The sequence below is a fragment of the Mustelus asterias genome, chromosome 25 (assembly GCF_964213995.1).
Source record: "Mustelus asterias chromosome 25, sMusAst1.hap1.1, whole genome shotgun sequence".
In the NCBI taxonomy this organism is placed as follows: domain Eukaryota; kingdom Metazoa; phylum Chordata; class Chondrichthyes; order Carcharhiniformes; family Triakidae; genus Mustelus; species Mustelus asterias.
Genome location: NC_135825.1, coordinates 8201927 through 8219723, shown reverse-complemented (window position 1 = coordinate 8219723; position 17797 = coordinate 8201927). Strand labels below are relative to the sequence as shown.

The 17797-nt window shown below is 47.6% G+C and overlaps 1 protein-coding gene across 1 annotated transcript in view; it reads left to right on the top strand.

Annotated features, from left to right (window-relative positions):
• Positions 1–11468, top strand: part of cntn2 (contactin 2) — a 213594-nt gene extending 202126 nt beyond the window's left edge. The window contains exons 22-24 of the mRNA XM_078242070.1: positions 5955–6067; positions 7075–7240; positions 11265–11468. Coding sequence (XP_078098196.1) covers positions 5955–6067; positions 7075–7240; positions 11265–11365 — 380 coding nt within the window. The 3' untranslated portion in view covers positions 11366–11468. The remainder of the gene's footprint in view (positions 1–5954; positions 6068–7074; positions 7241–11264) is intronic.
• Positions 11469–17797: the final 6329 nt, after the last annotated feature.

Below are 17797 nucleotides of genomic sequence, written 5' to 3'. Positions count from 1 at the left end.
GTGTGTGTGTAAGTGTGAGTGTGACTGAGTGTGAGTGTGTGTGAGTGTAACTGTGTGTGAGTGTGTGTGTGTGAGTGTGTGTGAGTGAGTGTGCGTGTGAGTGTGGGTGTGAGTGTGTTTGTGTGTGTGTGTGTGGGTATGGGTGTGTGTGTGAGTGTGAATTTGTGTGTGTGAGTGTGTGTGTGTGAGTGTATGTTTGTGCGTGTGAGTGTGAGCGTGGATGTGTGTGGGTATGTGTGGGTGCGTGTGTGGGTGTGTGTGTGGATGTGTGTGCGTGTGCGTGTGTGTGTGTGCATGTGTGTGTGTGTGTGTGTGTGCGTGTGCGTGTGTGTGTGTGTGTGCGTGTGCGTGTGTGTGTGTGTGTGTGAGGGTGAGGGACCCACAGTGGCCTCTCCCCCTGTAGAGTAGATGGACGGTAATGGGGCTATGAGGCATCACCTTCCCACGTTGCCACTGAGGCCCATGTCCCCTTCGTGAGGAGAATGTGAGGAGCTGAGGGTTCACTTACCCTGGACAGCACGGGTGGGGTCATTCATCCTTTCTCTGGCAATGCAGGGCAGTCCTGTGGTGGGGGGCCCTGGGCAGCGGCTGCCCCAGAGATTCGCCGCAATGCGGGGTCCGACTCTTTGCCCAGTTTCCTCCAACGTTCCTGGCCTCCCATTGGTCGGGCAGGAAGCCCGGGCTGAACTTGGGAGCCAGAGTTCTGTATCCTCTTCTGGCCTTCACCACAATCAATGCGGTGGCTAAAGTTGCTGCCCGGGCATCGTTAAAGTACAGGTGGCAGATATGATGAACGGGTATGTGCCATGCAGCCCGCTGCACCGCGAGAAACAGCAGGAAATCCACTAAATTAACCCTCAGGGGGACTAACAGGGTAAATGTCAGGGAATAGGGCCTGATTGGGATTGTGGTTGGTCCAGATATTATGGGCCGAATGGCCTCCTTCTGCACTGCAGGATTCTATGATTCTATGAAACCCCCGAATGCATCATTAATGAGGCCGGGGTCACAGGGTTCAGCATGGATTCCCAGCAGCCTCTGCAGCGGGACTAAGTTCAGGAAAGGAACATTCCGCCAGATGTGTTGGAAGAGACAAAGGCTCCAGTGAAAATCCGCAATGTACTCAGGAAAACCCTCTCGTTGTCAACACAGAAGTCCAGGGTGGCACGGTGGCACAGTGGTTGGCACTGCTGTCTCACAGCACCAGAGACCAGGGTTCAATTCCAGCCTCGGGTCACTGTCTGTGTGGAGTTTGCACGTTCTCCCCGTGTCTGCGTGGGTTTCCTCCGGGCGCTCCGGTTTCCTCCTACAGTCCAAAGATGTGCAGGTTAGGTGGATTGGCCATGATAAATTCTCCCTCAATGTCCAAAGATTAGGTGGATTGGCCATGCTAAATTGCCAGTTAGTGTCAGGGGAACTAGCTGGGGTAAATACATGGGGTTGTGGGGGTAGGGCCTGGGTGGAATTGTGGTCGGTGCAGACTCGATGGGCCAAATGGCCGCCTTCTGCACTGTAGGGAATCTATGAAAAGGAATCACTTCCACCCTCACTGCCTGCCCTGTCCAGTGTGTGACTTCACTCCATGACTGACCTGTTAATAGTCTCAGGGCGTTGCCAATATTATCCACATCCCAAGGACAGATATATATATATTTATCAAAAGACACAGATAGCCAATACACTAATCTTCCTTTACTCTTATTGGGCTAGGAAACTCGATAAAACAGACCTCCTCATGGGTCTGAAGTCCTGATGGTTTTTCTATGTTCAGATCACAACTCCACAGATACTGAAACAGTCCATGCCTGCACGCAGCAAGACCTGGGCAACTTTCAGGTTTGGACTGATAACTTGCAGCCAGCATTCGTGCCACACAGCTGACAAGCAATGGCCATCTCCAACAAGAGAGAATCAAATCATCTTCACTTGACATTCATAGAATCCTACAGAATCCCCCAGTGCAGGAGGAGGCCATTCGGCCCATCTTGTCTGCACCGACCACAATCCCACCCAGGCCCCAACCCCCCAACTCCATGCACCTGTCCTAGCTCGTCCCCCCCCCCCCCGACACTAAGGGGAAATTTAGCATGGCCAATCCACCTAACCCACACAACTTTGGAGTGTGGGAGGAAACCGGAGCACCCGGAGGAAACCCACGCAGACACGGGGAGAGCGTGCAAACTCCACACAGACAGATTGACCCAAGCCGGGAATCGAACTTGGGTTCCTGGCTCTGTAAGGCAGCAGTTCTAACGGCTGTGCCATCGTAATGATGGCATTACCATCACCGAAACCCCCACTGTCAACATCCTGGGAAATAACCATTGATAAGAAACCCAACTGGACCAGACATATAAATATTGTGACTTCAAGAGCAAGCCTGAGACTGGGAATTCTGTAAAACGTAGCTCAGCTCCTGACTCCCTCATAGTCTACAAGGCACAAGTCAGGAGCGTGGTGGAATATTCTCCACATGAATGTGGCTCCAACAACACTCAAGAAGCTCGACACCATCCAAGAGAAAACAGTCCACATTGTGGACAACCCATTCACCACCCGAAACATTCACTCCCTCCACGAATGACGCACAGTGGCTGCAGTGCGAACTATCTACAAGATGCACTGCAGCAGCTAATCAAAGCTCCTTCAACAACACCTTCCAAACCCACACCCTCTACCGCCTAGAAAGACAAAGGCAGGAAACGCATGAAACACCACCACCTGCAAGTTCCCATTCTGAGCCACTCACCATCCTGTCTTGGAAAGGCCGGCACGGTAATACAGTGGTTAGCACTGCTGCTTCACAGCTCCAGGGACCTGGGTTCGATTCCCGGCTTGGGTCACTGTCTGTGTGGAGTTTGCACATTCTCCTTGTGTCTGCGCGGGTTTCCTCCGGGTGCTCCGGTTTCCTCCCACAGTCCAAAGATGTGCGGGTTAGGTTGATTGGCCATGGTAAAAATTGTCCCTTAGTGTCCTGAGATGCGTAGGTTAGAGAGATTAGCGGGTAAATGTGTAGTGATATGGGGGTAGGGCCTGGGTGGGATTGTGGTCGGTGCAGAGTCGATGGGCCGAATGGCCTCTTTCTGCACTGTAGAGTTTCTATGATTTCTATGATATATCATCGTTCCATCGCTGGGTCAAAATCCTGGAATTTCCTCCCTAACAGCACAATGGGTGAACCTGCACCACACGGACTACAGCAGCGCAAGAAGACAGCTCCTTCTCGAGGGCAATTAGAGATGGGCAATAAATGCTGGCTTAGCCAGGGATACCACATCCCATGAAAGAATTTTAAAAAGTAAAAACTGAATCCCCATCAGGAATTCCACCTCTCCCATCCCCCTCAGTGATAATTGATTAAATATCAGTGATGGGCTCCATTTCCCCCGGTTGGAGCAAATGAGGAACGTTCACAGTCAGTGACTCTGGTCAGAGGGTGGCACGCTGGCACAGTGGTTAGCACTGCTGCCTCACAGCGCTAGGGACCCGGGTTCGATTCTCGGCTTGGGTCACTGTGCAGAGTCCGCACGTTCTCCTCGTGTCTGCGTGGGTTTCCTCCGGGTGCTCTGGTTCCCTCCCACAGTCCGAAAGACATCCTGGTTACGTCCATTGGCCCATGCTAAATTCTCCCTCAGTGTACACGAACAGGTGCCAGAGTGTGGCGACTAGGGGATTTTCACAGCAACTTCATTGCAGTGTTAATGTAAGCCTACTTGTGACATGAATAAATAAATAAACTTTATAAAATAAAGAGTTAACCTTAGGGAAAGGAAAATGCAGCTGTGATTCCTGCTCCTAATCTCCATCCAACAACTGCCTCCAGGGCCTTGCCCGTGAAGGGACTGTGAGATAAAATATGATATTGGGTTGGGGTGTAAAGCTACAACGCTCACAGGTTGAATAGGTAACAAACACTCACTGTCTCGGCTAACAATTGACCAGGGCTGGGCAGTGGAGGTTAACTGGTGTCTGTTCAATCTCTTTTCCATTTGTTAAGAACTTTGAGCCTTAATGTAATGGTTTAAATTGATTTCAATGGCGAAAAGCTAAAAACGGTGGAGGTTCAAGTCTTGGGTCACTGCCTGTGCGGAGTCTGCACGTTCTCCCCGCGCCTGCGTGGGTTTCCTCCGGGTGCACTGGTTTCCTCCCACAGTCTGAAAGACGTGCCGGTTATGTGCATTGGCCGTGCTAAATTCTCCCTCAGTGTTACCCGAACAGGCGCCGGAGTGTGGCGACGAGGGGATTTTCACAGTAACTTCATTGCAGCGTTAATGTAAGCCTACTTGTGACATTAATAAACAAATGCAGAACATTCACAATGAGTGACTCCAGTCAGAGACTTGTACTCACATGCTGAAGGACAGCGGGAGGGCTGGTTTTGTTTTATTCCTATCTCTTAGTAATGAGCGCCAGCTCACAAACAACCCGAGGTGAAGACACAGTGAGCGTCTCTGAAGACCTGAATACACAACTCACCTGTTTATTTAATCAGATATTAATAGCGGATGATGCTAATTATTTATTCTTTTCGCAAATGTTTGTTTCGTCTTGACTTCGGGTTTTATTTAGAGTTTACCTGTTACTCTAAGAGTGCTACCAAGGACTGTTACTGGTAAAAAGAACATTCTTGTTTATTTACAGATCTATATATATATCTCGATACGCGACATGAGATTCTACCCATCAGAGCTTCTTAGTCATGTGACATTGCATCATTGTTCCATCATTAGTGTCAACTACTCCTGACCTTTAACCTTCTAATTTCTCATTCATGGGACATGGGTGTCGCAGGCTGGCCAGCACTTACTGCCCATCCCTAGATGGGCGGCACGGTGGCACAGTGGTTATCACAACTGTCTCACAGCACCAGGGAGCTGGGTTCAATTCCCGGCTTGGGTCACTGTCTATGCAGAGTCTGAACATTCTCCCCGTGTCTGCTTGGGTTTCCTCCGGGTGCTCTGGTTTCCTCCCACAGTCCAAAAGACGTGCTAGTTAGGTGCATTGGCCATGCTAAATTCTCCCCGGTGTACCCGAACAGGCGCCGGAGAGTGGCAACTAGGGGATTTTCACAGTCACTTCATTGCAGCGTTAATGTAAGCCTTCTTGTGATTAATAAATAATAAATAAACTTTAACTTTTTGCTCAAGGGCATTTAAGAGTCAACCACATTGCTGTGGCTCTGCAGTCACAAGTAGGCCAGACCAGGTAAGGACAGCAGATTTCCTTCTCTAAAGGACATTAACGAACCAGATGGGTTTTTCCGACAATCGACAATGGTTTGATGGTCATCAGTAGATTCCTAATTCCAGATTTTTTTTATTGAATTCAAATTCCACCATCAGCCGTGGCGGGATTCGAACCTGGGGTCCCCAGAATATTACCAAAAGAGAAAAAGCTGGAAAATCTCAGCAGGCCTGGCAGCATCTGTAAGGAAAGAAACGAGCTGACGTTTCCAGTCCAGATGACCCTTTGTCAAAGCTTTGACAATAGAGAATGGACTCGAAACGTCAGCTGTTTTCTCTCCTTACAGATGCTGTAAGTAGTCTCACAACACCAGGTTAAAGTCAAACAGGTTTATTTGGTCGGAATGTGTTGGACTTTAACCTGGTGTTGTGAGACTACTTATTGTGCCTACCCGAGTCCAACGCCGGCAATTCCACATCATGGCTTACAGCTGCTGCCAGAGCTGCTGAGATTTTCCAGCATTTTCTCTTTTGGTTTCAGATTCTAGCATCCGCAGTAATTTGCTTTTATCCCCAGAACATTAGCTGAGTTTCTAGATTCATGGTCTAGTGTTAATACCACTAGGCCATCGCCTCCTCTTTAACAAACTCCACTTCATTTTGTCAGATTGACGATGGAATTCCAAAGGATAATCCTGCGGAATGTGTTTGCGTAGACCTGGTTCCATTTGGGATTGAAGTGCTTTACTTTCCCGTTCTTTCTCTGTGCAGCTCCAAACCGCTCACCGGGTAAAATTTCCTGGAAGTCGATCGGATCTTGGGTCAGAATCAAATGGGATCACGTCAAGGCTTTTGAGAATGAATCTGCTGTAGAAGGATACAAGGTAAATTCGGAGAGAATTTCCACCGCTGTTTGCTCAGGATTCCATCCCTCAGCCGCACTGTATCTTCGTCTTCAGTCCTCTGCCCACATTCGGGCTTGACCCACATTGCCTCCCCATAGGCAGATCCCAAATCTATCCCAGCCAGAGCGGCGATTGGGAAAGAAAGAGTGGTCGCAGTGGCTGGGCTACCATTGTGGAGGCCACAGTTGTGGGCAGGTAGGCAAAGAAGGCATCAAAGCCTGCCTGGAATAGTTGCCTACCGATCGGCCCCCAAGAGGCTGCCTTCGGGTAGCAGGTCCTATTCCCAATGCTGCCAGGGTGGAGGGGGGAGGGGGAGGTGAGGGGGTTGCTGCTGCTGCTAAGGATCCACTGGATAATTCCAATCTTCGATCTCACCTCCAGGAAATTAGTCTGGGGAGGACAGGGTTATTTGCAAATCATTAGAACCATAGAGTCCTGCAATACAGAAGGAGGCCATTATTTTTTAAAGGACATTTGGCCCATCGAGTCTGCACCGACAACAATCCCACTCAGGCCCAATCCTTGTAATGCCACGTATTTACCCTAGCTAGTCCCCCTGACACTAAGGGGCAATTTAGCATGGCCAATCCACCTAACTTACACATCTTTGGAATGTGGGAGGAAACCGGAGCACCCGGAGGAAACCCACACGGACACGGGGAGAAGGTGCAAACTCCACCCTAGACAGTGACCCGAGACTGGAATCGAACCTGAGTCCCTGGCGTTGTGAGGCAGCAGTGTTAACCACTCTGCAGGATTAGCACGTGGGGTTACGGGGATAGGGCCTGGGTGGGATTGTTGTTGGTGCAGGCTCGATGGGCCGAATGTACTGTACAGATTCTATGATCACCAAAAAACAACTTGAGAAATAATTCATCGCATGCAAAGCACTTTGAGATAATTCGGGGGGTTGAGCTGCAGAGGATCTTAATGGCTTTGTGTTGTAATCTAACAGCTGTCCTAATAGAATCCAACCTTTATTTTAGGTGCTTTACAAGGCTGAAGATCAGTCGGATATTAAAATGATAGAAACCAGTAAAAACTCTGCGCAAATCCCATTTACCAATGACATGAGCTACCTGGTGATGATTCGCGCATCTGGAGAAGGCGGAGACGGAGCAGCGGCAAGAATCCGAATATCAAAGAGTTCAGGTACGGAGTCGATGGGAAACAATGTTGTTCTTCGGCCTCAGAAGCCGGCCTGAATTCCAGCCCAACTGCAAGCGGTGACATTCTCCCCTCAGAGCGGCACAGTGGTTAGCACTGCTGCCTCACAGTGCCAGGGACCCGGGTTCGATTCCCGGGCTTGAGTCACTGTCTGTGCGGAGTCTGCACTTTCTCCCCGTGTCTGCGTGGGTTTCCTCCGGGTGCTCCAGTTTCCTCCCACAGTCTGAAAGACGTGCTGGTCAGGGCGTATTGGCCGTGCTAAATTCTCCCTCAGTGTACCCCGAACAGGCACCGGAGTGTGGCGACCAGGGGATTTTCACAGCAACTTCAACTTTAGCTATGAGGAGGGATTGAATAAACTGGGATTGTTCCCCCTGGTAGGACTGAGGGGGTGACCTGATCGAAGTTTATAAAATTATGAGGGGTATAGATAGGGTGAACAGTTGGGAGCTTTTCCCCAGGGCAGAAATGACAATTACAAGGGGGGCACAAGTTCAAGATAAGGGGGGAAAGGTTCAGTGGAGATGTGCGGGGGAAGGTTTTTACACAGAGGGTGGTGGGGGCCTGGAATGCACTGCCAAGTGAGGTTGTTGGGGAGGCAGTTACATTAGCCGCATTTAAAACTTATCTGGATAGGGACATGAACAAACGGGGAATAGAGGGATATAAACGGTTGGTCTCGATGGGTAAACGTGATCGGTGCAGGCTTGGAGAGCCGAAGGGCCTGTTCCTGTGCTGTACTGTTCTTTGTTCATTACCGTGTTAATGTAAGCCTACTTGTGACACTAATAAATAAATTGCAAAAAATTCTTTCATGGTCACTCTTACTGAGACCAACCATTTATTCCAGATTTATTTACTTAATTGAATCAAACTTCCCTCAGCGGCTGTGGTGAGATTGGAACTCATGTCTCCAGGGTAATATTCCAGCCCTCTGAATTATTAGTCCAGTAATTCCCCCTCAGAATAGGCTTAATTCGGTCACTGCTAACTGGTATCACGTTGGTAATCGTTCTGAGAAAGACACAGAGGTGGGGAGATCTCAGCCTGGTCCAGTGCTGAGATTCTTCTGAGATTTTTAATTAATAGCAGAAAAGTAAAACGGTCATTCTTTTGCGACTACCCCTCATTGCAATTCAGTCTGGATAGCAAAGCAACATGGGTTTAGACTTGGCATGTCGCTGTTTATACTGAAACTGGGAGAACAAGCAGCTCACAGCCTGTGATTCTCTTGGATTGAGTTGCTTTCTGCAAAACCTGGCATCTTTCACCCACAAGTGAATCATTTGCCAGGGTTGGTGGGTGACTGATGGGGTTCGTGGGGGAGGGAGTTGGATATAGTATTGAACAGGAGACAGTTTAAGAACATTGGAACAGGGGTAGGCCATCGAGTCAGCTTCGCCATTTAATACGAGGGTGGCACGGTGGCACAGTGATTAGCACCACTGCCTCACAGCGCCAGGGACCTGGCTCGGGTGACTGTCTGTGTGGAGTTTGCACATTCTCACCATGTCTGCGTGGGTTTTCTCCGGGCGCTCTGGTTTCCTCCCACAGTCCAAAGATTTGGGGGTTGGGCAGATTGGCCGTGCTAAATTGCTCCTCAGTGTGAGGGGGATTAGCAGGATAAATACGTAGAGTTACAGGGATAAGGTCTGAGTGGGATTGTTCTCGGCGCAGGTTTGATGGGTTGAATGGCCTCCTTCTGGACTGTAGGGATTCTATTTCTCTGAACAAGAAGGGGAACTATTTTACACAGCGAGTGTGGAGTTTGCACATTCTCCTCGTGTCTGCGTGGGTTTCCTCCGGGTGCTCCGGTTTCCTCCCACAGTCCAAAGATGTGGGGGTTAGGTTGATTGGCCATGCTAAAATTGCCCCTTAGTGTCCTGAGATGTGTAGGTTAGAGGGATTAGCGGGTAAATGTGTCGGGATATGGGGGTAGGGCCTGGGTGGGATTGTGATGGAGGCAGATTCAATCGTGGCATCCAAATGAGAATTTTGTAATTATCTAAAGAGAAAAAAAGTAGCAGGTTTCAGGGGAAAAGGCAGGGGAGTGGGTGGGTCCCGCTTTGTCACTCTCACGGAGAGCTAGGACAAGCCTGATGGGCCAAATGGATTCCATCTGGGCTGTAACCATTCTGTGAATTTATGGATCAAGTAGGACGGCACGGTAGCACAGTGGTTAGCACTGCTGCTTCACAGCTCCAGGGACCTGGGTTCGATTCCCGGCTTGGGTCACTGCCTGTGTGGAGTTTGCACATTCTCCTCGTGTCTGCGTGGGTTTCCTCCGGGTGCTCCGGTTTCCTCCTACAGTCCAAAGATGTGCGGGTTAGGTTGATTGGATATGCTAAAATTGCCCCTTAGTGTCTTGAGATGCGTAGGTTAGAGGGATTAGCGGGTAAATGTGTCGGGATATGGGGGTAGGGCCTGGATGGGATTGTGGTCGGTGCAGACTCGATGGGCCAGATGGCCTCTTTCTGCACTGTAGGGTTTCTATGTTTCTAAGAAGACGGGGTGTTTAAAACCTCAGTTATACTAAGACATCTTGCTGTGGAAACTTTGTGCTTTTCATGTACTTTTAGTCGGATAATGGTTGACTCTCCAGAAAAGTTCTGAGGAATCTAATGGAGTTGTTTGTTTTTTGAAGTAACTCCTCAGCCTCGTCACGGACGCCTGTCGGGTTCTGTCTCCCTTTCCCCTGAGCCTCACTGGTGTGTTTGTCTCTCTGTCTGCGTCACTGAGGGACTCTCCAGAGAACATGAGCTTACTCTCTGAGGGAATGTCTAACAGGCCCCAGACAACCATTACCTCATAACTCTTTGCCAATCTGTAAAGCCTGCTAGGGCCACTGGCAGTGGCTCCATCAAACCATGGGGAGCTCATTACAACATGACTTAATCTCTTATCATTGCCTTAACTGCTGATGTCAGATATTTGTAGGAAACAGTGCAGACTTGTTTATATCTGTAATAACAAGAACATAAGGACTAGGAGCAGGAGTAGGCCATCTGGCACCTCGAGCCTGCTCCGCCATTCAATAAGATCATGGCTGATGATGATGATGCTTGCAACACACCTCTCTACTTAAAGCTCTGAATTCTCCAACCCGCTGCCTACAACCCCACTCTTTTAAATGCAATGTTAACAATGCTAGTCCCATAGGCCAGTGAAGAGTTGATTACTATCCTATGCCCTGCATGTACAGAAGTTGACACGGGCGGCACAGTGGCACAGTGATTCGCACTGCTGCTTCGCACTGCTGCTTCACAGCGCCAGGGACCCGGGTTCAATTCCAGCCTCGGGTCACTGTCCGTGTGGAGTTTGCATGTTCTCCCCGTGTCTGCGTGGGTTTCCTCCGGGTGCTCCGGTTTCCTCCCACAGTCCAAGGATGTGTGGGTTAAGTTGATTGGCCATGCTAAAATGCCCCTTATTGCCAAGGGGATTAGTAGGGTAAATATGTGGGGTTATGTGGATAAGGCCTGGGTGGGATTGTTGTCGGTGCAGGCTCGATGGGCCAAATGGCTTCCGTTGGGATTCTATGATTCTATTCAGACAGAGATGAAAGGCCCAATTTTAACTCTAAGTGAAAATCAGGCCTGTTCAATCCAATTTTGTCCCTGCATGCAAAATGTGACAAAGTCACATAGAAACATAGAATCCTACAGTGCAGAAGGAGGCCATTCGGCCCATTGAGTCTGCACCGACCGCAATCCCACCCAGGCCCTATCTGCATAACCCCACTTATTTACTCTGCTAATCCCCCTGACATTAAGGGGCAATTTAGCATGGAAAATCAACCTAACCCGCACGTCTTTGGACTGTGGGAGGAAACCGGAGCACCCGGAGGAAACCCACACAGACACGGGGAGAACGTGCAGACTCCACACAGACAGTGACCCAAGCCGGGAGTCGAACCCGGGGTCCCTGGCGCTGTGAGGCAGCAATGCTAACCACTGTGCCACCGTGCTGCTTGAAGTAATCATGAAATAACCATGTTGTTCTTGATCTGCAGGTACCAGCATGATGGTGGACAACTCAGGGGTACAAGTCCTCCATGACATCATTTTCACTGCCTTCCTAACCCTTACTGCCATTGGCTGCCTGGAGCTCTGACTGTGACCACTCACCTGCATTGTTGCTGCACGCCATTTCCCAATGAAGGATGAGTCATCCAACACCAAACTGTTTATAGTATTAAAAGGAAATGTGACATTTGTCTTACGATTTTAGGTAGAATATTTCATACATTTGGTGACTGGGGAAAATCTTACTAAAGAAATGTTAAAAAAGCCTTTTTTTTTGTAAAAAAAATGCGTGTGGAAAACATCAACAAAATGATTTCATAATCGATTGGGTTTGAAGGTAGTAACGTGGGAAGTTAAATTGGACAATAATATTACCAGAGACTGCGCTGTATAGAACAATCTTTCTTTATACTATGCACAGCACTGTACATTTGTATATACAATGCATAATCCAAGCAAGCGTTCTTGGTTTTAGGGTTTCCAAGGCCCGAGTAGATTCCGTGGGGTACCAGCTACTTTGCAGAATGTGTTCCATTCACAAAGTTTCAAATCTCACTTCTTTTTTTTTTGACCCTTGGATCTTGAAAGTTCCTGGGCTTCTCTTCCCATTCATTTAAGCCAGTGAACCTACTTGAATGATATCTTCTTCCAAACAGCCCCACCCCCTACACAAAGCGTTAGATTCCGAGGAGAGGTTACAAACGTTTGGGTTGTGTCGCCGGGAATTTAGAAGGTTCAGGGGTGATTTGAGTGAAGTTTTCAGATTATTAAGGGGAATTTACAGGGTAGGTAGAGAGAAATGATTTCTACTGGCTAGGTGCCTAGGTCTAGTGGCCATCGTCTAAAGAATTAGAGCCTGACCTTTCAGGCATATATGTAGCAACTGTTTCAACTCTCTACTGCAAACTGCAATTCAGACTAGATCAAATGGGAATCTTAAAACTGAGATTGGTGACATTTTGATATCTAAAGATGTTAAAGGATAGGAGACTAAGATGAGTACATGAAGTTAGTTTGCAAATTGGCCATGATCTACAGGGTGGCACGGTGGGCACAGTGGTTAGCACTGCTGCCTCACGGCGCCAGGGACCTGGGTTCGATTCTAGCCTCGGGTCACTGTCTGTTTGGAGTTTGCACCTTCTCCCCGTGTCTGCGTGGGTTTCCTCCGGGTGCTCCGGTTTCCTCCCACAGTCCACAGATGTGTGGGTTAGGTTGATTGGCCATGCTAAATTGCCCCTTAGTGTCAAGGGGATTAGCAGGCTAAATAGGTGGGGCTACAGTGATAGGGCCTGGGTGGGATTGTTATCGGTGCAGGCTTGATGAGACGAATAGCCTCCTTCTGCACTGTAGGGATTCTATGGTCTCACTGAAAGGCAGAACAGACCTGAGGAGCTAAATGCCCTCCTCTTATTCCAATGTCCCTTTCCTCCAACCCCCACCCAACAGAGTTTTGCTTCTGAACCCATTGAGCTAACATCCCAGTCTGGCAGCATTTGGAGAGCAGTTTGAATGAACTGCTGCTCTAAGCTTGATCTTTGAGCAAATGCTGGATATTTCTATGGGTTAGTCAATGCATCCCTACCAAGGCCTGGGAGGCCTCAGTCAGCCCTATCTGGGTCAACAGCGTGGGAAAACCCAATTTGTGTTAGGTGGGGGCTATTAAGGGTCATGGAAGCAACAGGGCTGAGGGAGTTAAGATACAGATCAGCCAGGATCTAATGGAATGATGGACCAGGCTTGAGGGGCTGAGAGGTTTCCTCTTGTCCGTGTGTCCCTTTCATCTTGTGTGTCGGAGTGGTAAAGCCACCCCTGACTTGAGATCTCTGGGAGCCAGATAGAGAGATCACAGAATGGACAACATCAATACACCTGACACCATTAATTGTTCCATATAAACCAGAGTCATTCATTGATCATACTTAGCAACCCCCAGATATTCTCCTTTCTTTGGCGGAAAATTCTGATTGTTAAAACAGTAGGGAAAATAATGTATTAGTTTGTAACTGAGAGCAGGTGACCTAAATCAAATTCATCCAGTTCAGATCTGACTAGATGCAACTACAACCTGAAGTAGTAATATTGCCAGCCAATCATATCATGAGGACAGCTGTTTTGTATTTCAGATTAAATCATGCCATCATTTTGATGGCACTTGATGTTGTTTAGGTCACCAACACCACTTTCTGAATCTCTGGAATTCACTACCACAGAGAGTAGTTGAGGCCAAAACGCTGTGTGATTTCTAGAGGAATTAGATATAACTCTTGGGGCTAAAGGATCAAGAGATATAAGGGAAAGACGGGATCAGGGTATTGAATTTGATGATCAGCCATGATCATAATTCATGGCGGAGCAGGTTCGAAGGGCCGAATGGCCTCCTCCTGCTTCTATTTTCTATGTTCGTTTCTATGTATGCTTCATTCCAAGTGGAAGGCAGCTTAGCAACCAATCAAAGGTTGACATTCAAGATGTGCTATGCCTGGGTAGCAAACGAAATAATACTGTTGATATTACAATGAAACAGTAATTAGATTTTAGCCAGCCTTGTAGTTTATTGGCTATTGGTGCCTATTTGACAATGGATTCCACACAGGGAACCAATTATCACAGGGAAAGGAAGGGCAGGGTTGGTTAGGACAGGGTTGGGTTGGGGTTGGGGTTAGGTTGGGTTGGGGTTTTATTGGGGTTGGTTGGGATTGGATTGGGTTGGGTTGGATTGGGTTGGGTTGGTTGGGGTTGGGTTGGTTTTGGTTGGGTTGGTTGGCTTGGGTTGGGTTGTGGTTGGGTTGGGGTTGGGTTTTGTCGGCTTGGCTTGGCTTGGTTGGCTTGGGTTGAGTTGGCTTGGTTGGTTGGCTTATGTTGGTTTGGGTTGGGGTTGGGTTAGGTTAGGGTTGGGTTGGGTTGTGGTTGAGGTTGAGTTGGGGTTGGATTGGGTTGGTGTTGGGTTGGATTGGTTAGGTTGGGGTTGGGTTGGGTTGGGATTAGGTTGGGTTGGGGTTGGGGTTGGGTTGGGTTGGTATTGGGTTGGGCAGGATAGGGTAAGGTGAGTTAAGCTAAGTTAGGAAGGAGCAGTATCATGTTGAGGATGTGGAAGTTCAGTTGGGTAGGAAAGAGGCTGGTGATTGTTCTTTGAGAATGGAAGGATGTTGTAGTTAAGGTAAGTTTAGACTGTAGCAATAAGCGTGGGATGGGGGTTGGTGATAGAGGCAGTTTGTAGCATTGAGGCAGGCTTGACTATTGGTTTGTACAGGGTGAGGTCATAGTTCCACACTTTACTTGATGGAAAGGTGATTAAAATGATTAATTTATTTAATTCAATTTTATATTACATTTGCGCTTGAGAAACAAGCCAAGTTTTTGGGATGATGGTTCAATATTTGAGACTGTCAGAGTGAAGGGTCGCAGTGTTGCTAGTTGGATTCCCAGGACAATGCAACCAGAATCCCAATCATTGGGAATTAGGTGGGTGCTGGGAGTGAGTTAACCGTTACTGAATGGATCGTTTCGCAAGGCCAATTACAATGGAGGAAAGACTGCTTCTGTCCAATGTGTGACTTTCACAATGACACTTAATCCCTCTGGCAAACATAAGAGGACTGTCCTGGTTGGAACCCACATGAGCAGATCAATGGCGATCCTTTCCGGATCAGCGGGAGTTCCCAAAAAGTGCGCTGTCAGCCATGTGAAGCTCAATTCCCATCACATCCACGGTGGACAAAATTATAAAGACACTTGGAGAGTCGGAAGGGTTACACTTTAAGCTTCACTCAAAGGGAGCAGCAGGGAAGATAATGTCCAGAAATGTAGGGACTGCTCTCCCTGCCTCGGTCTCCGAGCCAGTCTCCTGTCAAGTGAAGCTCCACATTTAGAGCAGGTTCCCCCAGTCATCTATCGCTCACATTTCCTGCAATCCTGCTTCCATTTGGAGTCCCTTCTGCTCACTGGTAGCCTCTCCACATATCTCCACATCAGCCTCTCAAATGGCAGAGTGGGCGCGAGAGTGGAACTGACTGAAAGATTGTCAAGTGCGAAAGCAATCTGACCATAAGTAGGTTAGAGATAAAGGCAAAAGGCTGACGGGGGCTGATGAGGGAGAACAATTTGCACTAAGCTGTATACTGAGAAGAGGCGGGAAGCTGACAATATTAAGTCTCATTTTCATTGTTGCATGCTGAGTGAAGAAAAACCTAAACCAATTTCTCTTTATGAGCCAGACACAACCAGTGTATTATTGGACAGAAAGCCTTAGGTTTCATTCCCAATTGTGTTGAGTTAGCAACTCTCAAATACAGGGTCAGCAGAGGGTTCTTCATATACAGCAAAGGTCCTCTGGGATAGAGAGGGAAAATCAACCAGGATTCGCACTCCAGATCGCTAGTGATTAATTGCTGGAAAATGAAGGAGAGCAGAACTGAACTTGGCATTAATGTGCTCTGCATTTACAAAGCCTGCTCAAATCGCCCGAGCCAATTGAGGGCATGAAGTGCCAGGGGTTTTCTAACACCAATGGACTCCGCCATGAGGCATAGCCTCAGGGACACAGGGAGGAACGTGGATAAAGAGTTAATGATTTCTCACATCCCATGAGGCACGCACACACAACATGCACACACACCCACACAATACACACACAACCACACATACATACACACACACAATACGCACACACGCACACATACACACACACATTCTCACACACACAACACGCACAATACGTTCACACGCATTCTCACACACATACACACACACACATACACATGCACACACATACATACACACACACACACACGCCACACACACACACAACACACACAGACACAACACATATACAGACATACACACACGCACACACACAGACACACACACACACCGACATATACACACACACACACTCACATGCACACACACACACAGATACAACACACACGCAGACACACACGCACAACACACACAAACACACACACCCATTTACCATCATGGGCAAACTTGAAAATGTGATTGTGCTTTAGTTAGTAGTACAGTTTGTCAATGATATTCATGTGTTGGTATCGGGGTGGGGGGGGGGGGGTGGAGTTCATTAGTGATCACTGCGCTTCCCAATTGCAGTTACCACGAGACCTAAATGTAAATATTCTTTTGCCAGGCACAAATTATATAAATTAATTCTATTCCCTGAAGAAACATAAAGGTGGAAATGATGTTATTATTACATGCGCACCTAATGCAGAGAGGGAGGAATTAGATTTGTGTGTTGAGGACATTGGCTGTCGTAATCTGTACTCTGTGAACCTTCTTTTTTGAAGAGCATTGAAGATGTGGTATCATTATTTCAACTGTCACCATTGCTGCGAATAATGTCACCCTGTGATGGACACATTAATATTGGTCCACTTCTACAGAGGGGTTCAGCCCCTACTGAGTGAAGTCATAGATCTGAGGTGATGTTAGCAATCCTTTCAGCTAAATGGGCCTTTATATAAAATCAGATGGATAAAGAACCTAAGAATATACATGTCTGGAGCGGGGGTGACCATTCCCACTCATTTCATGGAAACTACAGTCTGAAGACACTATGTCTGAAAGATGTGCTGGTTAGGTACATTGGCCATGCTAAATTCTTCCTCAGTGTACCCGAACAGGCGCCGGAGTGTGCCGACTAGGGGATTTTCAGAGTAATTTCATTGCATTGTTAATGTAAGCCTACTTGTGACAAATAAATAATAAACTAAAAATAAACTAAACTACTATCCGACTCTACACTCTACTCTCAAACACTGATACACAAATCCTGCCCTCTCAACATGGAACCCTACACTCTTGCATTCTCTCCCAAGAAAATAAGTTGGCAGTTAAGCTGTGTATTGGAATTGTTATTGGAGCAAGATCTGTGGCTAAGAAAGCTTAAGAATATGGAAGTCTGGTACATCATTAGTGTGTTGAGATTTCAATTCACCCAACTAACAGCGTTGATGTGTGAGCAGTGAGTTGGATAGCATACAATATTCTTCAGAGAAGGGATTAAGTTGAGGTCACATCTGCCCATGCCAGTGGTTTAGATAAAGCATTCACGATTCCATTACAATATTTGAAATCGAACTGAGATTGAATCTTTTATTAATATTGGCAAAGGGTATGAGTGGCTTTGGAGCTAAGGCAGTTGGGATATAGATCAGCCAATATCTAACTGAATGGCAGAATGAGATCAAGGGGCTGAGTGGTCTATACCTGCCCCGATGTTCCTACAATTCAGCTATGGCAAAATGATGGGCTGTATCTGGTGGGATTTTATCCGATCTTGAGCTGGGGGGAACTCACTCGACAGAACAGTCCAGGAGATAAATGCCAATCATTAAGGCTTGGGTTATTATCAGTCAGACTCCCCACCAAAGTATGTTGGTAATTATTGCACCTGTACCTTTGGGAGCTGGGGAATGGTAACTGATGGAAATGTGTAAATAAATTTGCCAATTAAGATGAATGAAATTTACTTTCTTTAATTAACACCTCGTGTTAAGTGTAA